Below are 24023 nucleotides of genomic sequence, written 5' to 3'. Positions count from 1 at the left end.
TGGACAGAGCTCCCACTTGCCAGCTCAGATGACACATAGCTTTCAGAGCTCCAGGACACCCACTTCTCCTTAACCTTCAGCTCGAGTCTCTAAGATTCAGTCTGAATTCCATCCACCACCAAGCTTCTCCCAGGTAGGCACACCAGGTAAGCTAATTTTCAAAACTTAGAAACCAAGTAGTGTCGTTTCCACCCCTTGCTTCTCAAAAAAGTCTTAAGTCTTTACTTCCCCACTGAGATTAACATGTTTCTGAACTGGCCCAACTGAGGACTACGTTTTTGTTTGTTCGTTTGTTTGTTTCCAAACTGCGAGTCTCTGAGCTGAAGATAAACTGTCTGTTTTGACCACTGGGAGGAAATCAGGCAAATGTGTCATGAGCCAACCAAAATGCTCATCTACTTTGCCCCAACAAGTCTCATTTCTGGGAGTGTATCTTAAGGAAAAAATACAAAATATAGGGGTTTAAACGCCAGCACAGATATTTATTGCAGCTCTATTTATAGCTAAAATAAAACGCATATATATAGAAACAAACATCCAACAAGAAAACGCCATGTAGCCATTAAAAAAAAATTTCTACATCGACACTGAAAAATATTGAGAAAAAAAGTCGGATAAAGTTAAATGTACATTTACAATTTTGTAAAGAAAAGTGCCCATTATTAAAAAAAAAAAGCCTGTTATTTTTTTCTCAAAATTTCCCCTTATAATTTCTTTCAAAGCTGCCAGCAAAGTGGTGCAGTCCTAAACCTCCCCAGAGTCTGATGTAGGAAAGCAGCTTTGACCAACCCTCCCTTAAGGGAATGAACCATTGGTGGGACCTGCTTGGCGCTCCGAAGACACATGCAGCACAGAAGTCCAGGGTCTTAGAGTGAGATGTGGTGGGAAGTTCCAATTTTTACGTGGGTTCTCATTCAGTCTCTTAGATGGTGGGGACAGGGAACTAGTGGTGGTCAGCTGGAGAATCATGAAGACAAAGGGGGCATTGTATGTGGACTGGCTCTGAAAATCACAAGGCACCATCCACTCGCAAGACAGTCCTGAGGAGGGGCCCGGCGGGGAGAGGAACCCAGACTTGGGGTCTCAAGGGAGATCACAGTATCCCCAAATGGCTATCCAGCACCTCTTAGCTCACCAGGACACCACTGCACTCCGGGGGGGCCCCTTGCACTGTCGGCCAGAGGTGAAAAAGGATTTTCCTTATGCAGGGCTGAAATAGGCCGACTTCTGCCACCTGGCCCCCACTTCTGCCTCCTTATCGAAGTACCTAGAATAATCCCAGCCCCTTGGGCTTGCCCTGTGTTTGCAAACCTCTCTCAGCGTTCCCATTTCTTAGGCCAAATGCCTGGGTTCATTTCAAGGTCCCTTGCACAGTCCAGACTACGTACCACTGGGCTGCTCTCCTCTGGACACCCTTGTGTGTTGGAAAAGCCTCCTAAAAAGGTGAGTGGTGCCCATAAAAAAAGACCTCCTGACAAGATACTGGTACAAGGCCCCCACTCCATCTGAAAACATCTACCACTCAGCCCAGGGCAGAATTCGCTTTTCCAGCAAACTTGTCTCACTATAACTTATCTTTGCACTTCAAGTCAATCAAACTGTCCTTTTTTCCACCAAGTTTACAGTCCCTACTTAATGCTCAGGCAGGTGATGTTTTAAAGGGAGGCCCTGCCTTTTTGTCTGGACCCAGTGCTAGTACTTAACCCCTCCAGAGAAGGCTGTGAACAGTTATGTCAGGGGAAAGGAGACGCAAGACAAAAGGACATTATTACGGTGCTTTTTCCGTTTTTCTTTTTGCACAAAAACAGTCCATTTATTCAAGTGTTCTCCAGCACAAGTACATTAGAAAGGAGCTTTATTATATTCTTCTGGGCACGAAAAAAAAAATGTGATGAAGGCGGAACTGACAGACTTTCTACATCTGCTGTACGCATTGACCTTTTTAATTATTTCATAAACAGCTATGTCACGAGCATCACTTACACAGAGATACAACAGAACACCGGGGGGCAGGGGCAGGGACCCACTCAGGACTCCCTCACACGCGCCCTCCCTGGATGTCCCAGAACCAGACTGTGAAATGTACATTATTATTGTCAATAAATAGAGAAGCAACCCTAAAAAAAAAAAAAAAACAGTGGTGAAAGGATGCTGGAACCAGGAAAAAAAAAAAGAAAAGGAAAAAAGAGGAACTGAAGAGAAAGGGAAGAGGGCTGGGGAGGGAAGGATCTGGGTGGGGAGTTAAGTCCTGCATTTAGCTGCGTGGAATGTGGAGTAAAAGTGCTCTGCCGCCGGGGTCAAAGCGAAATCGTCTGTAACAGTAAAAGTTATTACCAAATCAGCTACTGAGTTTATTCTTCAGTATGAATACATGATTTCCCACAAATAAGTAAGCACCCGCTACTTCAATGCCTCAGCTAAAACACATGAAATCGCTCATTTAGTTTTCAAGTACAAAGTTAAAATGCCTTTTTAATAATAATATATCAGAGTAAAATAATAGTCTCTTTTAAACTCCACTACAAGAAAACAAAACAAACAGTCATTGTCCAGACAGCAGACTTAATTTAACAATATATATTTTTAATAAAATGTTTTAGCACCTTGTTGAGTCATCTCCTCCCTCTGCGTATTCTAAGGAATTTCGGCATTTTTGTTGTTGTTGCTATTTGTTGAATTCTAGGTCTGTGCAACCAAATCAAGTCTGTGAAGTGAAATGGGACTAAGGTGAGGCTTTCAATCCCTGCTCATCTCCTCAGGTACCGGGCTGGAGGCCACCAGACTGGGGTTTGAGAAAGCCACCCTCCCAGGCCCCTCGTTGGGGGAGTTTCCAGTTACAGGAGTCCATAGGCCTCCGTTTGGGCAATGTAACCAGTCGCGACTAGCAAAGAGACTTCCATCCTTGTCCTCACTGCTCTTGGCCTGCTACGTCTTCCTCCCCCAAACTCCACGGCCTACGGTCTCCCTCACACACAGGTACAGGAGGGGCTGCCCTCACTCCGTAAAGACCCCAGCCTTCCTTTACCAAAACGTAAAGATTGGAGAGATTCTGCCAGGACAGTGGAGTCCATCTTTTAATCTCTTTCTTGCCAGCTCCTCCCAACACTGGTAGTTAACCCCTGCCTCCACAGGGAATGGTGGGAGGGCCATGCCAGCTCCAGGCTAGCCTTCCATAACCTTTCTTATCCTGCTCTGGAGGAAAGGCTTCAGCTGCCTCCTGCCCGAGGACGGGACAACTACAGTGTCACCTCTAATCCTAAGGACTGGGGGCAGCCTGACTAGTCAATGCCAGATGACAAATTCAGATTCCTTACCTCTTGGATCCAAATGGGACCTGGCTAGACACTCAGCACTCAGCTCTCCCCAGGATCTTGGCTCTGCTGCTCCCCTGAGCAAAGGAAACAGCCAGCCCTCTTCAGTTCTTAGTGCCTGGCAGGCCGCACGGCCCTAACCCTCGGCTAAAGGGGGCTCCTGCGAGTTTCCGACAAAGGACACCTCTGAAAGACACCAGTGCCACAGCAACTCTGCACCAACCGGACGGCGACAGGAATTCAACAACGCCTCCAGCACCCACTTTATATATACATATATAAAGATATGAAAACTACTGAGCATGGTCTTCCTGCAGAACATTTCCATGGCCCCGCTCAATTATTCCTTCCCTTGCTGTTACGGACCTTCCTGTGGAGATGGAGGGCCACTCCCATCTAGAATTGCCCCAGAATTGCCAGCTAAGCGGGAAGAACGGGGAGCCGGCCCTTGTCAGGCCAGTTCAATGTGCAACGGCCTTCCTTCCCGCTGGGTCTGCCTGTCCCCATCTGCACCTTAGCAACCCACCAAATTCACAGGGGCATCTCTACCAGCCAACCACTTCCAGGCCTGTCCCAAAAGCTAAGAGGCCCCGGACGCTCGTCAGGCAATTTCTCACAAGATGTCCAACTGCAAAAAGGTGCTGGGGTCTAGAGAAAAACTGATAGTAACACACTGTCATCTGCCAACTGCAAGACCGCTCCCTGCCGCCAAACCTCACCAGCTGCTCCCCCAGCTGTTTCCAGTCCATCCCACAGGGAAGGAAGGGGGTTAGCACCAGCCAGCTTGAGGACCACCAGGCTCAGCAGCTACCTGCTGGAGACTAGCTTCCTTCTCAGGCAGGCAAGCAAGGGCTCTGTGACCCTGGCACGAGTCCCCAGCTACCGGCCCCACACGAGCCACAGACCCTCTTTGGCACCACACTCCACTTGGCACCTGCAGTAAGTTAAGGAGGCACCATCCTCAGTCCCTAAAAGCCTTTGTTTCCAGGGGTAAGTGGGCCTGTTCTTTAGAAAGAAAATCCCACTGGGCACGAACTCCAGGATTTTCCCTAGGCCTTCATTTCTCCTGCTCCACTGCCTCTACCCTCAGCCTCATCCACAGCAAGTGTAACAATCCCCACCTTAATCCTTGGATGGACCTGTCAAAGCACAGCTCCCCTTTAGGTGACCAGGTACCTGTCCCCAGAAGCCCCACCCCCACCCCCCCAAGGATCAGAGGTGGATTCAGAGCATCCCGGCATGGCAAGTTGGCACATTCCCAAAGTCCCCTGTGCCCTACCAAGTTCTACTGTGGGACTAAGCGTCGGCTGGAAGAAAAGCTGGTGATCGTGAACTCATCCCTGCGAGGGGCACCTGGTTAGGTTGTTGGGCTGGGAGATCAGCCACAAAGGAGCCCCCTCTGGGAAAGCTGGCCTGCCCACACTAAACAAGCCTGCCATGTCCCTGGCTACCAAGTTTCTTCCCCACACCACCCCTCGGGTGGAGCTTGGGCCATTGGGAAAGGCAAACTCCATCACATAAGCAGCAGATGGAGGCCTAGGAGAGCCCGGGGAGCTGAAGGTCTGCAGAGGAAGGCCCAGGCTGTCCCAACAGCAGGGGCTGGCCAGCAGGGGAGGTAGCACCTTGGACTGCTTGAGGCAGCCCTCCTCCCCACAGCCTTCCTGGAGTGGTGCTGGTGGGCTCCAGGCCAGGGAGATGGAGCCTGGCTGGAGTAGGAGGGGATGGGATGAGCACCACAATTAGGTACAGGGACTCCAGACAGGGAGGGGCAGAGGTATCCCCCCTCTCCTAACCACTCCAACCCCCTGGGGCCCACCATCACCACCTGCCACCACATCGGAGCTGGCAGGAAGCAACTGGGTGTGGCCTTCAAAGCCAATCTGACAAGGACACGAGTAGATTTAAGTCCAGAACTAAGCACCCCTACGGGGAACGGGAGCCTGGCCACCAGCGGTGAGCTTACTCCTGAGCCACGAGCAAGGGATTCAAAGCCTTGATTTAATTTGGTCACCAATTACTAATTTGCTTTATTCAAAACATGAGGTTCACTGTCCCATTTATTATTTTTTTGAATGGAAGCCCCTTGGCCAAGACAGACCTGGATGTCAATTGTCTTTTGGTGGGGGGAGAATAGGTAGGGGGAGTTGAGGGCTGACTTTACTGGTGCCTAGAGTTGCAGGTCAGTATCACAGGTTGCTAACAGAAGAATCTTTTGACATCACCAGGGGCAAAAGAGAGAGAACGCTACCTGCTAGAGGAGAGCACCTGCTAAAATAAAACCTCCTCCTTTTCCTGCCTTCAGCACCTAGCAACTTCTGGGATCGACAGTCTACCTGCAATCAGGGCAACAGAGGTAAAGAGCTGCAGGGCCTGACTCCACAAAGTCCTGAATCCTGGGGAGAGTCGTGCGGGGTGCTCCCTGGCTGCGTGAGTGCATTCGTTATGCAACGGTATAGAAATGTTCCTGTGGATGCGTGTGGGATTGATTGATTGGTTGTGGGGCTTTTGTCTGCAGTGGGGCCTGAGGCTCAGCACCCTGAGCCCCCTTCCCCGCCGCTCCCCACTACATAATATTTCTTATACATGACCCTATCTATGTATTTATATAGCGCCTATCACCATAGGCCCTATCTTTCTAGGGATGCGAACTTGGGACCATGTGCTTCACAGCACACCTCCCAGCCCTGCCGGTCCCAGGAGGTGCCATCCCCCCTCCCATTATAAAATATATATCTCTATATGCCACATATCTACACCCCATCTATCCAGGCAAGCATCTGCCCATTGGGCCCTCACCCTGGAGCCGCCAATGCCGTCCCCGCCTACCGCCAACGCCAGGCTGCTTGCCTCGGTAGGAAGTGGAACCAAGTGTCGTGCACTTGGGGCTCCAGGTGCTGCTGACTCGAGGTAAGAGCACAGCTATCATCAGACCAAGCACTAGAAAAGAAATACACACCACTCCAATCACACACACGAGGAGGGAGACAGCCCAGTGCTCCCTCCGGCCCTGACACACGACTCAAGAGGAGGGGAGTAGAAGAGAAGAGGGACGCACCGGAAGGCTGGCCTGGGGGACAGTCCCTGGCCGCCCAGCTGTCGCTGCGCCTGGTGGCCCACCTGGCCCGAGGGGTAGGGAGCCAGGGCACCAGGGCCACCACTAACTTAGAAGCACCCTGCTCCCCGCACCTTGGTTTGAAACCTAAAAGGAGGGGAGGGTGGGTTTTTGTTTTCTTAAAGAAAATCTGAAAACAAACATAATTATAACCAGAACCATAAGAATATAACAAAAGGTGTCATCAGCCTCCCAGTAAAAAAACTGCAGCCTTTGGAGATGACCAAAAACATCACATTCCAGGGGCTGGAAGCCGCCTTGTGCAGAGGGTGGATGGTGGGGCCTCATAAAAGAACACACAAAAGGCGACTTTAGACAGGAAAGCACCAGTACGTTTTGTATGTTTTTTTATTTGCTCCAGGTGGGGTTTTACTGTCACTTGCCCACTCTGGATTATGTCTGATCCCACCACGAGGGGCCCTCGGTTCAGCTAATGTGAGAAACTGGGAATGAAGACCCCTTATCCCGCCATCTTGCTGAGGGAAGTCTCCTTTTTTAAAAAAAATCAAAAGGTTATTATGTGAGCCTGGGTGAATTCCTCTCTCAGCTTTCCACGTCCCGACCACCTCATCTCACACACCCCCACCCCCTTTTTGGCAGGGAGAAGCAGGAAAATGCTGTTCCCGAATTCTCCTTCACTTCCTTAAACACCAAGGGGGGTGGGGGGGAAATCCCCACCTTGATAATGATTCACCTTCACGCTATCTCCCTCTCTCCATCCTTGATTAAAACCCTTTGCACATAAGGCAACGTGGAAGCTGATGTTTTTACTCATCTCGCTGTTTGAAAGCACCATTATGAACGGTTGTACAGTAGTTAACAGTACCTTTTATATATATAGCTCATATCTATCATATATATATAAACTGTAAACAAGAGGTAACAGCGGCTTCTAGAAACTGATTTTCTTCAAGGTTTCCTGTGTGGTAGGCACCTGAATACTGTAGAAAAGGGTCTTGTGTGGTGTTCTCGTCTCCCTGTTGCTAGTTGGGTTCTGTTCTGCATGACCAGGAATGGTGCTAGCAAGACAGCTCAGTGGCTGGGAGGGAATTCTGCCGCCTGAGTGTCTCTCTATTTTCTGTCCCCTGCTTGTGCTCCTATCTGATCAGGCTAGAGACAACAACAACAAAAATATATAGTAAAAAAAAAAAAAAAAAAATCCAATACCAATATAGATCTCTATAGAATTTCCTTTTTTTCTGTCTCTCCCATCTTTCCTCTGCAAGGTATTGTTACTATTTTTTGTTACTGAGTTTTGCTGCAATAAACCCTCTTGTTTCAGTCACAGCAAGAAACAAAAACCCAAACAAACAGAAAACCCCTCTGAAAAGAGAAAACGAAAGGTTTGACCAAAAAAATAAAAGGGGGGCGGGGGGAGGGGGAGAGCTTGGTTTTGTTTTTTAAATAGGACTGAAGATTAACATTGAAAAATCAGGAGATGATGTCCAACCCTTTTTGCAAGGCAAAGCCCTCCGGTGTTTCCACCTCTGTGGTTTTTTTTTTGTTTTAAATTCCTTTTCCTCTTCTGGGTGCTGATACTTCTCTCCATCCTCACGTTCTTGATGTTTTATTGTTTTGTGTTTTTTGTTTGTTTGTTTGTTTAACTTGGTGTCTATCTCAGTTTGCCCTCATGAGTCCCTTACACACAAGCAAAATATTCCTTCAGCGGAGCAAAGAGGTGGCGGATCACCGGCACGCTCCACGACCGGCCCAGCAGTCTCTGCCTCGCCAAACGGCTCATGTTGGAGACGTCGGTATAGTGGACAGGGAAGCCAAACACCCTGGGGAGAAAAGGCAGAGGGCAGGGGTGAGCGCTGGCCTGTGGGGTTCTGCCGAATCTTCTGTCCTTTATAACCAGTTCAAGACTCGGGCACCCCGCTAGTCTCTCTGTGGATTTGAAGGAACGATAATCGCGGCCTAGAGATTTATCACACAGTAGAAACAAAGTTAGTATTTGTGAAAAACACTTCCAGGAGGACAGGCCCCACCTGAGATTTAGATCCACAGGGGGTATCGGATGTCTATAAGTCATAACCATACATCCCTAATACCTTCCTCACAAGAGGGGTAGAAACCCTACAAACTTTATACGTTCCAGGAGTTCCTGTTGGCTCTGGGTTGTTTGTGTCAATGGCCTCTTTGGCTAAATCGCAGTAACACGGATAAGGAGGAAATAATCTAGCCTGTGAGTCCACAGTGCTCAGGCTGTAAGGCCCACCGGGCCCTGTGCTGTCCTGGTTTGTTAAGGTGCCTAAAACGAGCAGCTTGCGTTAAGGAAGCTCCTGTAGCTGCCATGTTTCCTTGGAGTGCGGCAGGACCTCTGAGAGCCAAGGAGCATAATGGATTGATTCCCAGACGCCTCTTACTTCAGGACCATCCCCAGGAATCTGCCCTGTTGAGAAATGCCTGGGAAAACTCACTGCTCACATACATCTGTGGAACACACAAGCCTGGCCGGGAGAGACAGCAGTCCCTCCCTCAAGGATGCGAGTCAGAACACACCACACAGCCCCATGACACCTGCACATGGCCTTGGGTACCTTTCCATTTCAGTGCACCATAAGATGTCCTCTTTCTCATTCATGAAGACGGGGAAATGCTGGTCTTTGCCCTGCTTTATGGAGTTCGACCTAGTAGTAATGGTCCTCACTTTGCTGAACTAGAAGATGAGGAAAGAAGGATGAGCACTCATTCGCTGGTCATGCATCTACCACGTGTGCCAGGCGCTCGCCTGGGGCTGGTGAGTCAACCTGACAGGGCCTGGTCCGTCCAGGGGACGGGGGAAGGCCCCCAGTCGTGAGCCTCCAAAGACCCCACTGCCTTGCTCTTCCTACTTTGAGGTTACCCAGCCATCCTCAGTCCAATCCCGCTGGCCAAGGGCCTGAGATGTAGCAGCTCAAACCACTGTCCTTCCTAAATATTCTATGAATTGCTTCTTCCACAAGTGTAGTGATTTGCAGGCAAAAAGATGCTAAATTTCTGGGACTTAAGGACACCCCAATGCTGGCACCTGCTCTCATGGAACCTGACACCTGGTGCACTCACTCTGGGAGGTTTCTCGTGAGAGAAACAGAGCTTCCACATCACAGGAGAATCTCTGCTCTGAAGGCTCATGCAATAAGTCCTGGCCAAAAAATGAAAAAGCCCTAGCAGATCGAGGGACCTCGGCAAAGATTTCTCAGCGTCCGCCTCCCACAGGGCAGCAAGTGATGCTCAACCAGCAGAGATGCCTGATCTCTCTCCTTGCCCTCCAGGCTTTCCCCTGGAGCCTTCCATTGAACCTACTGTGTGTGTGACCCCCATATCGCCTCCTAAACCGATTTCTCCACACTAGCTGCCCCCACAGAGCCCTGGGGCGGGCAGGCACAGCCCTGGTGACAGCTCCACCTCATCCTGCGCTCTGCCCTTCCCCCTCCCCGCCAGCAGAGGGCGCCTGGCACTGGGGCTAACCTTGGCTATCCGGCCATGCTCCAGGCACTCCTGCAGCTCCAGCTTATCATTCACAGTAGATGCCAACGGCCTAGGAGGCAGAAAAGAGAAGGTGACAACAGAAACCAGGGGAACAGGGACACACCCAGCAGCCATCTGACTCACACAGGTAAGCAAAAGGGGACTCTGTCTCCCACACAGGTTGTAAGCCCTTCAAACGCCCCCAGAACACGTGTGCACACACACGACAGCCATCCAGACACAAAACCGCCGAACATTAATCCTTAAAAATGAAATCAAAAGTGGTCTCAAATTACCAATAAGTAGATAACACGTGCCCAGAAGGGGGAAAACCCAGTATTTTTGTATCAGTTATTTAAAAATACACTGAGTTTTAAAAGCATCCATCACAAAGCAAGCTTTGGGGGTGACAGAATGTTGTGTGACTATGGTGACCGTCACATGGGTGTGTACACTGGATAACATTCACTGAACTGCAGACCTTAAATATACAGTTAAACAGGCTTAAATTCTGCACACTCCCCTAAAGACTAAAATTCTGAGACACTGAATGTGTCACTTCTCAGAGGGCAGACCAGACCACTGAGTATCACCTTCAGCGCGGGTCTTTTCTGGTATTTGAAAATACTTAATGAAGGTTTCACGTATCAGTCCACCATCTCAGCATGGGAACCACAGGGAGCAGGAAAAATCGCTGCTCTAGCCCTCCATCAGGTGTGCAACTGATCTCACAGATTCATCGCACACAAAGATGCTGCTATGAAATACATCTTTACTGTACTAAGTCACAAACAAGACTGGCGGTAGGTTACGGTAGAGGGGGAAGACACGCAAGTGATGAGTCACGATACTTAACTGTTAAATATTTGAAAATCTGTGTGCAATGACTCTGAGATCAGTTGCACCTGATGGAGGGCTAGACTCCTCCCTGTTCATGCCCCCACACACTCTACTTGGTCCCACCTGGTACCCCTGCTCCTCCCTGAAACTCAGAGTTCTAGAATTTTAGAGTTGTAAGCAGCAGGTGGGAACAATCCCATAGGACCACGGTCTGTCAAGAGACACTGAGTTAGTGGCTCCATGAAAATACTGGACTATCTATCTACAAGCCAGTCCATTTTCCCAATACACACATCCACCTTGGGAACTTTAGGGGGCAACTGTGTGTTTTCAAGTCAGCTGCCCCATTGACCAATCTTCTTCCCATCTCCTTCAGCTCTACTGAATGCGTACGAGGCTGGGGAAGTTCCTGCAACTTCATGCTAATGGCAGAGAAGGAGATTAGATGACTGAGGCCAGGTTAAATGATGTTTCCAATTTACAGGTTATTACCAAGGAGGTTTAAAATCCACACTCAAAACATTCTGAAAACTGTTTCCCTCCCTAGTCGGTACCTAGAGTGGCTGAATCGCACTCTGCTTTTGAACCACTCATTCTCAACCAGAATTCCTTTCTTCTCGCAGGTCTTTTTATAACGCAATTATCACACTGAAGAAATAAAATTTTCTATGCGTGTAATCTAAATGAAGAGCACCCTTCCCACAAAAGACCTGAAGCCATCTAAGTGTGTGGGTAATAAGTGAAGTAGGACCCTCTAACCTGCATGGTGCTGCTTCAAGATGTCCTCTGCTGGATCGGGGTGTGGCCAGGCTGTGGGCACCTCCTTCCCATCCCAAACCCATCCTCTATGACTTAACCTCAGGCGACTAAGGCCCCACTGACTCTAGATACATCGCCAACATAGGAGAACAACTATTTAACTCAGCAGCACACTGACTCTTCTTTTGCATAAAGAGTGTGCTTTTAAACGTCCTATTTTCCGACCACTAGTTGTTCGTTTCTCAGGCAAGTATTTTCTATACTCTGACTCCCCTTCTTCCTCTAGGAGATGGAAACAGAAGAACACGGCAAAGCAGCAAGCTGATCAGCAAGGGGAGGCTGGCCCGAGAGGACCCACTCAGGGACCCCCCTCCTCAGGTCGTCCTGCCTGCAGACACCAACCCACAGCCAGCCCAGGCCCGGGAGCCCTCACCAACCTGTTCATACCAGGAAGGTTCCCCCAGAAGTAGCGGGCCCTGTGTGCAGCTGACACTTCTTTGGCATCAATCATCACAGGGTTGGACTATAAAACAGGAGAGATTAAAGATGAGTGCAAGAGAAGATTATTAAATAGTGCCAGGAAATTTTGCTAGTTTAGAGCCTTGAAGCGTCAAAGGCTCTTATTTCTCTCTCAGGAGGCCACACACTGGGACAGCCGGAAGCCTCCAGGAAAAGCCAGAATTAAACTTAGCCGCATTCCACATGCTCTCACTGGAACATTCTAACCGGCACAGTCCAACTGAACACTCTATGATGAGGGAAGCATTCTCTATCTGCACTGTTCATGACTAGCCAGCAGCCCACTAGCTGTAGGTGGCTAATGAGTATGTGAAGTGAGGCTGGTGTGACTTTTAATGTAGATCTGGATACCACACGTGGCTCATGGCTACCATGCTGGACCACAGAGCTGTCCTTCACCCACAGGCCTTGAGAAAGGAAGTTCCAACAAGTGTGGACGTGTTCACTGGACGTCCAGATTATGAGCCACAGACACCTACTCGCATTCACAGTCATCACAGCAGCTTGAGGTGTTCCTGATCCTGACTCGGAGCGTGGGCTGAGCTCCCAGACCGCCCACCCTGAGAATGCCTCTAGCTGCAAAAATCCTCTGCGCACAGCTCAAACCAGGCTCAGAGCCGAGCTGGGACCCACATTATGAGATGAGCCATGTTTTCGTCACAGGTGTCATAAAGCATCCATCACGTGCCAAGGAGTGAGGACAAGCCATTCTGGTTGGGAAAATCGACTTTGGCATCTCCAAGGTTCCCCCATGGAACACCACACAGAACCCCAGCCCCTGGAGTCTGGCACCCCACCCTCTGACCGGTCAGGTCCTTCAAGCCCTCAGGCCCACACCCAAATACCACCTCTTAGAGTGAGACCACAGGTTCTTTCCGGGGTGGGCCTCTGACATAGCTTCCTCCCTAACTGGGAAGCCCTTAGCTTCCCAAACGGGCCCCTTGCAAAGCGGAAGTCCTCAGTCCCCAGCTCCATAATGCAGACGAGACAGGGAGATAAAGCGGTGGTCCAAGGCAGAAGCCATTAGTGAGCTGGCCAAACCAAGGGTGCTGGCTATACCTCGAGAAATCGCGAGATGTCCCTCTTGTCACTAACGCCCATGGCCACCACATTCTCAAAGAGCCAGAAGAAGGGGCGATCATCTCCCTCCTTGGGCCGCGCGTCATGCAGGAGGCGGTAGAACTCAAAGAAGAGCCGGCCAGTGCCCTCTGAGAGGCGGAAGAGAAAGCCGTCAGCTGGGCTGTCTGCAGACAGCGGTGTGACTCGGGCACAGGGAGGGCAAGGGAGGACAGGGTCATCGGGAGTAGCCGTCCCAGGGCAGAAATATTCAAGTAGGAAACCTACGTGCAGAAGCACCAGCTGCGGTGGCGGATGTGGGGGGGGCACGGCACCTACCGTAGAGTCCCTTGCGGGCAGGGTTGACGATGGAGAGATCATTGCACGGACTGCCCCCAATCACCAGATCGAACGGGCCCCACTCCTGGATCTGGGAGGATAAAGGTATTGTGATGGGCCTGATGTCCAGGGACAGAGGCAGGAAGGAAGAGAGAAATTATCTGTGAATTTAGCAAAAAAGTACTCTGGCATGGGCTAGAGGAGACCCGGCTTTGTATGCTCACTACATACACATTCATACGTACATACTAGTGGGTAGTCGGAAAAGTCACGACACATTTTTTCAATGAAAAACATAGAAAAAAATACGTCATGACTTTTCCGACAACCTAATACACACACACACACACACACAGTGCAGTCATGGGCCAGTCACTAAGGCCCTGTAAGCTCAGTTTCCAAAACAATACAATGAAGGGACGGAGCTGAATAATCTCTGAGGCCAGCAGGGAAACCAGTGTGTTCCCAGCAGGAAAAACAGCCACTCAGTGAGGTGGTCCTGGCTGAACAGCTGAATATATGAAGGTACTTCGTGCTCTGCGCACTTTGGGCAGGGTGTCTGGGTCACCTGAGTGCCCTTCAAAAGCCCTTCAGGATTTCCTAAGGGCCTAGTAATAAGCCTTACCCTGCCCAGGAAGCTGCCTTCAGGGGCGCAGGTTAACTGTAAGGGCAAAGGGCCACTTAGGCAAGGCCCCGCTGGAGCCCCCAAGAAATGGAGGCTGGTAAAGCTGCAATCCTAAGTGCTCAACTAAAAATGGTCCTGGAACTAGCCGGGGAGCAGCCCGAGACCCAAAAGGCCAGCTCCCCAATTCCCATTTTAATCTGCCCATTATCCTCTTGCGACAAGGAGGAAAATGGAAGACAGGCAGAGAGGCTCTGGGGAAAAACAGGGAAAGAAAAAGAATGAACAAAAGGAAAGGGGGCTGGTGCCGCCCCCAGGGGCTGAGCGTAAGGGACACGGAGGAGGAGGGAAGGGTCCCACAGCACTGACATACATGCTTCTGCGTGACGCTGCGGACGTCCCCGACGTACATGATCTTCCCTTGGTGCCTCACCATGCCCACCGTGATGGAGTCCTCGCACACCTCCGATGCGATGTAGCGGTCCACCTGAATGCCCAAGTCCTTCAGCACCAGGAGCCCTGCGCCAGCCAGCAAAAGGCACAGTCACCAGGTCACCTCTGGTACCCTGGTCTTCGCAGGGGAGCCCTCTGGCCAGCCATACACACGGATCAGCCATAGACCTAACTAAGCCCTGCCCTGCCCAGTAAGGTGCCTTAAATCTTTCTGGATCCAACTGGAATATCAACAAGTACATCAAGGCGGTTTCATGTCTAGTTTGATCTACTTCAAAGATGGCCAAGGCCAGGAAAGGCTGACCAGACAGTAGGTGGTTTCAGGGTCCAGAGCAGGAGGTATCACTCACGGACTCCTTCCTGAGCTAACTACACGCACTTCCTTACCGCGACCCCTCCACAAACGCTTGCTGAGTTGAGGCAAGGAAACAATAAGAACAGACCCTGAGAGCCTCAGGAGCAACAGGCCACCATGGCACCAGTTCCAATGGTCCCTCAGAGCTCCCGGCCAAGGAGCTTCTACAGCCTCCTATGGGGGGTGCGACGGGGTTTAAGAGGGCCTCAAAGTTCTAGTCTGGAAAACCAAAGTGGTACGTGAACCTCCTTAGGTTTCTAGAACATCAGCACTGAGCTGAGAACAGAAGATGAACATCTGGGATGCCATCCCCACCCTGGCTTTTTGGCCAAGGTCTCCGGGCATAGACCGGCCATCTCCCTCTGGTCACAGGAAGGCATGTTCTGAAGAGGGTGACCCCTTTCTTAAGCACTGAGAATCCCTCAGCCTGGGGGCAGAGCAGAGGGGTGGATCATGTCAGTACCCACTTCCATAAGGGCTTTCTGGCAAGGTCAAGAACTGCATGAAAAACACAGTGCCTCCCCGGTGACCCAGTGTTTCCTAAAAGATACCAGTTTAAGGACATAAAGATGTATGTATAAGGATGCTGGTCACAGCACTGCTGGTGGCAGTAAAAAAAACAGTAAACAACCCAACAGAGGGTTCAATAAATTATGGTACTTTCCCTCAAAGAAACCCTACACAGCATTTACAAATAAAGAATGCCGCTCTACACTGGTGCATAAAAAAGCAGTCATACTACCATAAAGGAAAAGGCACGTTCCAACACTACGCATTTTGCTATCCGTTTGTTTTATCTATCTATGTATAAACATATATATGCACACATACAAAAATCTAAAATGACATACACCAAAACACTAATTACAGGATTATGAGCAATTTAAATATTCTTTACTCTCTCATTTCTAGTTTGTTTTCTACTGCGACTTACAATCAAAGCACAACAGAACTGCCCATGTTTATGTTTTGGTCGCCAAGTCTATCCTTTGAGGCTCTGTGAACATCGCCAATAATCTCTAATGATTGCTCTGTCCTCTGCTGGGGAGCCTTCCCCATTAAGGAAGTGCCCACCAGACATGCTGGCTTACCACTTTCATTTTTTTTTTACTTTTCAATGAACACAAAATTTCCTCATTAGAGTCATGTTTCCACCATTGTGATGTTCACGCCTGTTTTGTTTTGCCACAGTGCCACACACACAGCCCCAAGCAGAGAGCGCCACGTCCCAGGACGAGCAGGGCCAGCACCTCGGGACCTGGGCACTCACTCTCACCTGTAGCAATTCCATCAAATAGAGACAGCACCCGGATGGGCTTCCTCTTCTCAGCTGGGACAGGTGGGTAAACCTTCGGAGGGTCCTAGGCAGCGACACAACAGGCCAGGTTGAGTGCCAGGAGCCCTCCACACGCAGGGCTGCCCTCCCAGCCAACTGCGAGCGCGTCCGGCTCACGTCTGCTCATTGCCGGGCCCCAGGACCGAGCGCAGAGCTCTTGATTCAGCCTAGTCTGCCCTCCGGTTCTGGCAGGCAGGCAGGGGGTGGGAAGAGCGCGAGAGTCCGCCCTGGGCCCAGCACTCACAAATTCCTGGTCGTGGTTATTGGCAAAGAACATCTGGAGCCGAGAGGGCCAGTCGTCCCGCCGCCGCAGCAGCCCATAGGTGCCTTTGTGCCCGCACATGTAGCAGTTCCAGGGGTCTTCCTTAATGGCCGCCTGGGCAGCCCCTGGCCCCACCAAGAGATCCACACACTCCACGCAGAAGCACCTGGAAGGAAGGCCAGTGTAGCAGAGAGACTCTTAGCCCCAGGCCAGTCCTGGATGGGGCTGGGCAGGGCGGGACAGGTAAGTAAAGCCCAGTACAGGCCAAGAAGGGAGGGACGCTGCAGGTTGTGGGGTCCCTTACCTACAGCAGTTGTTGTTCCCACACATGAGCACCTCACGTCCCCCACAGCAGATGGTGCAGTAGGACTGGTAGCCGTCGTCATCATACTGGTAGGCACACTCCAGGAAGCAGTTCTAGAGAGCAGGGTGGAGGGTCAGACCACTAGGCAGGACCTCGGACAGCCAGGGTGAAGGCAGGCTTTAAACCCAGCCTCTGGGCTCTCACCTTGGAACCCTGCCTCGGCCCTGGAGACATGACACTGCCCCTCGTCCAGCCAGGGTCCAGCCCGAACCACAGATCAGGGAAGGGGACAGGTCTCCCAACCCCCAGCAGTGGACAGAACTGAGGACGCCTGAGTGAAGGCCAGGGAGGCAGCCACACCCTTTGTCGGCTTCTGTGGCCCTGGGTTTTTCTGAGCCCCAAGGCCATGGCAAGCCTGCCACCCCCCACTTCACACTGGTGACTGATGTTGTGAGCCCACATCTGGGGAACTAGAATGGCCTTGGGCGGGAGTGGGGGGGCGGAGGTGGAATCTTTCAGAGGAAAAATAAAGGCAAGTCAAATGCTTGAAGCTCAGGGATCGGTTTTGTCAGGACTCTGCTTCAAAGCAAACCCTAGAGCTAACCGCCCAGCTACCCCAGGTGCTGCCCTCCCTACAAGGCCAGAGGCGAGGAGATGCGCTCAGCCAGGGGCCAAGGGGTGCCCTCAATCATGTCTGTGCCGGGTGTGTCCCCACCTTGCAGTTTTGGCACATTCCTCCAATGAAGAGAGGGTGCTCCAGGGTGACATTGAGGCTCCCACAAGAGATGCAAATGTCTGCAAAGCAAAGAAAGCAGAGTGACCATCACTGCAGGGCACCCTCCCTCATTTCGCTTCAGGCCAAAGCCAGCTCCAAAACAGTTACAAAAAGGGAACGTGCTGGAGCAGAGGCCACAAAAGAAAGCAGGAAGGATTCTGGGAGGTGCGCCATGGAACAGGGAGGCGCTGTGGCCCCAATCTCAGAAAGCCATTCATCTCTCAGAGCAGCCATGCCACGAGACAAAAGTGGCCTCATACAGGGGCAGGAACCTGCCCACGAGAACAGGGCCCTGTCCCTAGGTTACTCTGGAGATGTTCCTTGGGCCCGTCCCCATCTTTCCTGGGCCTGAGGGACCCGAGCTGCACACCACAGCACTAGGCCAAGTGAGGCAGACATGGGGTGCTCAAGACCACCAGGTGAGAGGTGAGGAGAGGCGAAAGGTCGTGTTCAGGCAAAGTCAATCAAATTCAAGGGGGGCCACCCTATCTGACCCACTGGAGTGTACCAAATCCTAATGACCAGCCCATGCCATTGACAGGACAGTAAGGTTATGGCACCAGGAAGACAGCTTGGGTATGTAAAGCAGGCTGGAGGTGGTGGGACATACAGGACAGATCCCGTCACTGAGTGGCGATGCCCCATGTCACTCAAACCTTTCTAAGGAGGGATGCCTCTACAGCAGGCACCTCACTAGGAGCCAGCCTGCCTGCTGTCCACCCCAGGGGCTAAGACTAGTGACTTCCCAGGGAGTCGGCGTCCAGCTGCCCCGTCAAGACTCACCTTCGATGTTGCGGCACTTCTGCCTCACCTCGTACACCAGCCGCTCTGCAGAGGGGGGAGGGAAGCCCAGCATCAGAGGCGGCCACCAGGGCCTCACCCATGCCTGTGACTGCCGGCCTTGCCACGCCACTCTCTCCCGAGCCAGGCCAACTACCTCTTGTGCGTTCGTCAATAATCTCCTTGACCTTGGGCTTCTCAGTTGTGCTCTTTCGGGGCTTTTTGGCTGGTGGGGGTGGTGCATAGGCAGCTGCCTCAGGTTCAACCCACATATCTGTGTAAACTTCTTTGTAGGGGTTCTTCTCCTCTGGATGGGGAAAGCAGGGGACAAGGTCATGGTTACCAGCTGACAAGAAATCGCCGCTCCCTCTCCTTCCCCATTCTACCTACAATGGGGTGCAGCCCAGTCCCCAACTTGTTCCTTGCTCCCAACTCTGGTGCTGGCAGGCCAATGGAGAGCAGGTCATTCTGCGCCCCAGAGCAGTAGTGCCCCGACCCTGACTCGAGGAGAGGGAGACTGTGGCTATTCCCACTGGAGGCCTTGGCGGCTCTCCCTAAGCACGGCTTTCCCAGCCCTAGCTGGCAGGGGTCCCATAAGGATGGGCTGGGCACCTGCGTTTACCTTCTGGTGGCTCCAGGCCCTTGGGGCCAGAGGGCTGGAACCCTCCGAGGGCCCATTCGATCATCTGTTTGTTCTGCACCTCCACGGCCTTGGCAGTGTCACTCTCGTCGTTGTCATGGCACGCTGGGAATAGCTTCCCCGCTCGGCTGCTGGCCACCTGGAGGGCAACACGTGTAAGGGGAGGGTATCAGGACAGGCCGGAGGGCAAACTCTGAGTAGTGAAGGTGGGAGAAGGTGCAGGGAAGGGGAGGGCTGCAGGAGAATATCTGGGGAGGAAGAGTGCTGAAAGGGGGCAAAGAAGGCAGACACAAAAGGAGTCCCCAGGGCCTGGCAGGCGGACCCTCTGCCCAGGCCAAGCTCCAGCCTCCAGCTTCCAGGCCAAGGAGCAGTCCCTGCGTTCAGGCTCCCTCTTCCCAGTCCCTCGGAAGGCGCTCACCTGCAGGACTTCGTAGATGGCTTTGCGGTACATGGGCTGCTTGTTGTAGGTGGCCTGGTGGAAGGCGCTGCAGAAGGAGCTCAGCGGCATCAGCTTCTCAACACACACCTGGAGGGACAACCACCGCCCTTGGTTTTCCTCCTTCCACACTCATCAAGCGCCCCCCACATGCCTGGCAACTGGCAGGGGTTGTGGGTATTAAGAGTGGGCCTCTGCCCTTGAGAGGACTAGGTGCACCAATAATTACATGATGCAAAGGACCTGAATGTAAGCGGGAAAGGAATTCTGGGGAAAATTCTGAGGCAAAACCTCCCCCAGGATCTTAGCTCTCTGAGCCACCCAGGCTACCTAATCATCTCCCGGGCTTCTTCCATTAGTCCACATAGAGTCGGGGCAAACAGAGCCCACTTCTACCACCCCATTTCCAGACCACGCCCCCAACCAAAACCGAAGGCCCTGAGACCGACAAAGACCCCTTCCTCCCCTAAGCTGCCGCCAAACACTGTTAACTCACCACTGAGAACTTGCCGTCTCCGAACCACATGACCCAGCGGGTGCCTTCAGCCGCTCGACTCCGGCCCGTCATCCACCAAGATACAATGCGGCCTGGCCACCAGGAGAAGCCCCGCAGTTTCCCCCACACCAGCTCCCCAATGCCAAAGCCCCGGCCGTCCTGGAGCCCCAAAGAGCACAAGTCATTACAGGGCGGTCACGAGTCCCTGCCACCCTGATCCCCCCACAGCAACCCCAACCCGGGGCACTTGAGGGTCGGGACAGCCAGGAGGTAGCTCCATTTGAATGGACCAAAAACAAAGCAAAATATTGGGGAGAGGAAGAGGCCTGGGATAAGGTAGAGGAGAGCAGGACGGTTGGAGCTGGCAGTGGAAGGACCCAGGGCAGAGCTGGACGAGGCAGATGAAGAAGCAAGCCGCTCACCTCGTACTCCGGTTCGTCATCTGCTGCTTTGGTGGCGTTCTTGTCCCCAGCGTCGGCCCCCACGGGCTCAGGCGTGGTGGCCACTGTGGGGGATGCGGGGTCGGTGGGCTGCTGCACTGCAGGAGGGCTGGCCTCCTCCACCTTCTGAGACTCGCCGGACCCCTGGTTTTCTTCCACAGCATTCATTACTGCAATCACCTTGGCTTTCTTCTCAGCCTGGGAAAACAAGGAACAGAAGTTACCTTGACCTCTCCAGGGATTAGCAACGCCACCTGACATACTTAGGGTGCTCTGCTCAATCTCTCTGTGGTCTGGAGACAGTGATGGGAGGCAAAGGGCCGAAGAGAGTTCTTCCCTCATCAACTCAACTGGCCTGCCACAGGAAACAAAGATTTGAATTTGAGACGTTAAACTCCAATCATTTGGCTCAATTCCAGCCTTTTCTGCCTCCTAGGAAATCTTCCTCCTGGGTCTAACCTTTCCCAATCTGTCACCATGATCAGTTGCCCACCCTCTGACATGGAAAGATTAATTCTATTCAGATATGCGTCACGCACCTTCGTTTAGGCACAGACCTTGGCTCCATCCTCTCCTAAAGTATTTCCCAATCAAGAATTGGATCCTCTCATTCTTTCCTCCAGCTTCCTGAGCAATCAATACCTTTCTGTGGCTTCCAGACCACAATTCTAGTTTTGTTGTGGTGTCTACTGATGATGAAATCACTGCTGCACTGATGATGAAATCACTGCTGTGTTTAAAGAGCATGTCTCCTTCCCCATCTGCTCAACCTCCACACAAAGCCCGTAAGAGCCTGCCTGCTCCCGTGCTCACACGCCATCCTGGAGTTCTCAGGATGACATCCAATGCGTGTTCAGTCACGAGAGAGATTCACCCCTTCCTTCTGTGTGCATCTTTCAGAGCCACGCATAAATACATTTGTTCTTTTAACAAAAATTATCTACTGAGCACACACTATAGGCCAGGCATCCCACCGACAAACTCATCCCAACCCACTTGTACCAACTGGACAGCCTCCATCTTTCGCCATCTCACACTGCATATTTCAGGCTCTGCCCCAGAAGCCCGTTCCTTCTCACAACCTGCTCCAGGATTCCCACCCCCTTACAGAGGACCATGAAACCCTTCATTCTTTGCTCTGAGGGCTCTTCAACCTCATCTACGAAATCTAAAACACGTGGCTCTCAAACTTCAAGGCTCTGCGCCCGTTCCACCACACCACATTCTGAGAGAAAAAAATATCCCATCTCTGACATGCCTTTCAACAGGAAGCTTTCCCTGAGAGCTTAGAGCTGTGAATGGAAGCCCATCCTCAAGATGAAAAAACGAACACCAGAAAGCAACCTGGAGGATGAGAGCTCTAAGCTGAAAGGCGGAGCGTCTACATCTCTGTCTCACGAACAGCTGACGCTGGAGCAGCCCCTTCTCTTCCCAGTTGCTCCAACCTACAAAGTGATTTGAACGGCAGGCTTTCCTTTCATCTCCTCCAACTGGTATAAGAATCTGATGGACGTATGTATCAGGAATTCCAGGGACACTCCAAAGCCTGCCCATGGATTGACACCCCTATCCTGGAATTCCGGGTTAAGAACCTTGGTTTTAAGCTCAATGGCCTACTGTCTTGCAGGTTCATTTCATTTCATTCAATCTTCAAGTCTTTGCTTTCCCAATCAGCTTCCGATGGTGATTCCTAAAACACTGAGGATGGAAGTCCTAGTTCTTTCTCTGACTCAACAAATTCTAAAATGGGAAAAGCATCCTTTGCTCCCCCACCCCCCTCCGGCCCACAAACAGCTGGGAGAATGACGTGGAAGAATGCAGAGTAATTGCTCATCCCTCTCACCTGGGGGACTCCGGCCTCCCCTTCCTACTATCAATTATCTACCACCTCTGTGCCTACAAGGTGTGCCTAGGTACCACTCCCACCCAATCTTAGGGGGAAGAGGGTTCTCTTCTAGAATCACCAGCTGCGGCCCTAACCCAGTGTCAGGTCCATTCAGATAAGTGCCATGCCTCGCTGTCTCCGCTCCCTTCCCTCCACCCTGCCTCCTCCAACTTGGGGCACGATGACTGATCTAGACCAGGGTGCTGCCTCAGATGCCCCAAAGGCCCCGCTTCCAGGACAAGGCCCTTCAGCTAGAACAAGTTGTGCAGGTGGCAGAGAGCAGGAGGGAGAGAGGGGCCTTCGGAGGAAAGGAGCCTTAGTCACTTCCACCGCAAGCAGCAGCGGGTGAGCAGCAGCCAGTGGGCGCCCGGCTCCCCAGGTCTAGAAGCGAGTCACACCACCCTCCATACTCCCCCACAGCCTCTTTGTCTCTCTTCTCCACCCCTCCACAGCCAGTTCCTGAACATTATTCTTCCCCCACAACTTCCCCCAGCTTGTCAGATGCTGTTGCTGATGGCTGTTAAGAGCCCCCAACTCACTAGGTGCAGGAGAACATGTACCCAGCACACAGAGAAGGAAGGGGGCCTCCATCAAGACAAGGCCAGCAAGGGTGGGGGAAGGAAGAAGCGGGTGGGTTAGCAGCGGGAGGCGAGAGAAAAGGGGAAGAAGGGGCAGAGACAGTGGCTAGGTGGGGGAGGGGCCTCATCAGAGGAGTCTGCCTAGGGCAGTGCAGTAGTGCCTTTTTTTCCACGTTCACTCCAACCCATCTCCCCAGGCAAACAATGGGGGAAAGAAGGGTTAACTCAGGGCTGTGGCATTTGGGCTAAAGGCTCCCACCCCCAGTTCAGAAGACCCCCCACCCCAGGTGGCACAGAGATTGGACATGATCAGCAAGCCACGACCACAGCTCAATGAAGCCACTTTGCTGGAGTTTGTCCAGCCTGGAAAGCCACTAGGAACTCCACTCTGGTGAGGCAAAGCCTCCCAGTCCAGTCCCATCCCCTCAGCCAGCTGTCCCACCTCCACCTCCCCCTGCACTCAGGCTGCTTCCTGTTCCAAAGGTCAGAGGTCTGAGCGTCCATGCAGACTCCACACCGGTGCAGTAGACCCTGGGCTGTCCCGGGCTGCCCCCCATGGCACCCACTGATGTGCCACAGCCCCCTGTCAGGGTCGCACTGCTCCCTCCATCCCCAGCACCACTTTTTCCTGGCGGTCTGCCCTGGTGGCTCCCAGGGACGCGCAGATGAGGAAACTATCCCTCTAAAGAGGCCGCAGGTTGGCACGGCCTGAGGACAGCATGGTCCACCAGCCAGGAACACAGGTCAGCAAGGAAATGCCAACGACCCATCTGCCAGCCGGGTCAGCAAATACGCTGCTTCCAGCCCAACTCGTGGGCTTCCAGCCCAACTCGTGGGCTCCCAGCGCCACTGGCTGGGGCCTGCTCCCCAGTCCTCATTGACCACTGCCCTGGGCTCACAGCACTGCTGCTCTTCCTGGTTCCTGAACCGCCAGGTCCCACCTGAACGCAGGGAGGAGCGGGGCTTGGGGCCCCTGAGGAGGGAGTGGATGGGACAGCAGTAACTCAGCATCTCCACAACTCGGGCCAGGCAGGGGAGCCAGCTCTTGCGGGCCAGGGAAGCATACTTGACTCTTCTTAAACCCAGAGGGCTGCAGCGGCCCAGAGATCCTCCCACCCGCACTGCCGCCTCCCCGCCCCCAGCCTCCCCAGGGCTCTGCCCAGGAACCTACCCATAAGGCCAGGTGCAGCCCCTCTGTGGTCCCGCTCAGGTGTGAGCCCCGGCCCAGAAGCTCTGTAAGTAGCTGCCCGTCTGGGGGGAGGGGAAGGGGGCGAT

At 52.4% G+C, this 24023-nt stretch overlaps 1 protein-coding gene across 13 annotated transcripts in view; it reads right to left on the bottom strand.

Annotated features, from left to right (window-relative positions):
* Positions 1 to 1827: 1827 nt before the first annotated feature.
* The window catches only part of DNMT3A (DNA methyltransferase 3 alpha), a 103513-nt gene continuing 81317 nt past the window's right edge, over positions 1828 to 24023 (bottom strand). For 10 of the 13 annotated variants that reach the window (XM_019646064.1, XM_019645905.1, XM_019645980.1 and 7 more), the window contains 17 exons: positions 20268 to 20483; positions 19846 to 20004; positions 19332 to 19439; positions 18896 to 19052; positions 18431 to 18580; positions 18277 to 18321; positions 17434 to 17513; positions 16719 to 16831; positions 16397 to 16580; positions 16093 to 16177; positions 14382 to 14527; positions 13387 to 13477; positions 13051 to 13199; positions 11910 to 11995; positions 9874 to 9943; positions 8964 to 9082; positions 1828 to 8204 (listed from right to left, as the gene is read on the bottom strand). In XM_019646064.1, coding sequence (XP_019501609.1) covers positions 8063 to 8204; positions 8964 to 9082; positions 9874 to 9943; positions 11910 to 11995; positions 13051 to 13199; positions 13387 to 13477; positions 14382 to 14527; positions 16093 to 16177; positions 16397 to 16580; positions 16719 to 16831; positions 17434 to 17513; positions 18277 to 18321; positions 18431 to 18580; positions 18896 to 19052; positions 19332 to 19439; positions 19846 to 20004; positions 20268 to 20483 — 2100 coding nt within the window. In that variant the 3' untranslated portion in view covers positions 1828 to 8062. Of the gene's footprint in view, positions 8205 to 8963; positions 9083 to 9873; positions 9944 to 11909; positions 11996 to 13050; positions 13200 to 13386; positions 13478 to 14381; positions 14528 to 16092; positions 16178 to 16396; positions 16581 to 16718; positions 16832 to 17433; positions 17514 to 18276; positions 18322 to 18430; positions 18581 to 18895; positions 19053 to 19331; positions 19440 to 19845; positions 20005 to 20267; positions 20484 to 21322; positions 21608 to 21734; positions 22063 to 23919; positions 24016 to 24023 lie in introns of those variants that run through there. The other 3 variants (XM_019646498.1, XM_019646431.1, XM_019646581.1) reach the window with 3 other exon arrangements.

Source organism: Hipposideros armiger, unplaced genomic scaffold (genome assembly GCF_001890085.2).
Source record: "Hipposideros armiger isolate ML-2016 unplaced genomic scaffold, ASM189008v1 scaffold_0, whole genome shotgun sequence".
Lineage (NCBI taxonomy): Eukaryota > Metazoa > Chordata > Mammalia > Chiroptera > Hipposideridae > Hipposideros > Hipposideros armiger.
The sequence above is the reverse complement of the archived record's forward strand: the minus strand, read 5'-3'. Positions and strand labels throughout refer to the sequence as shown.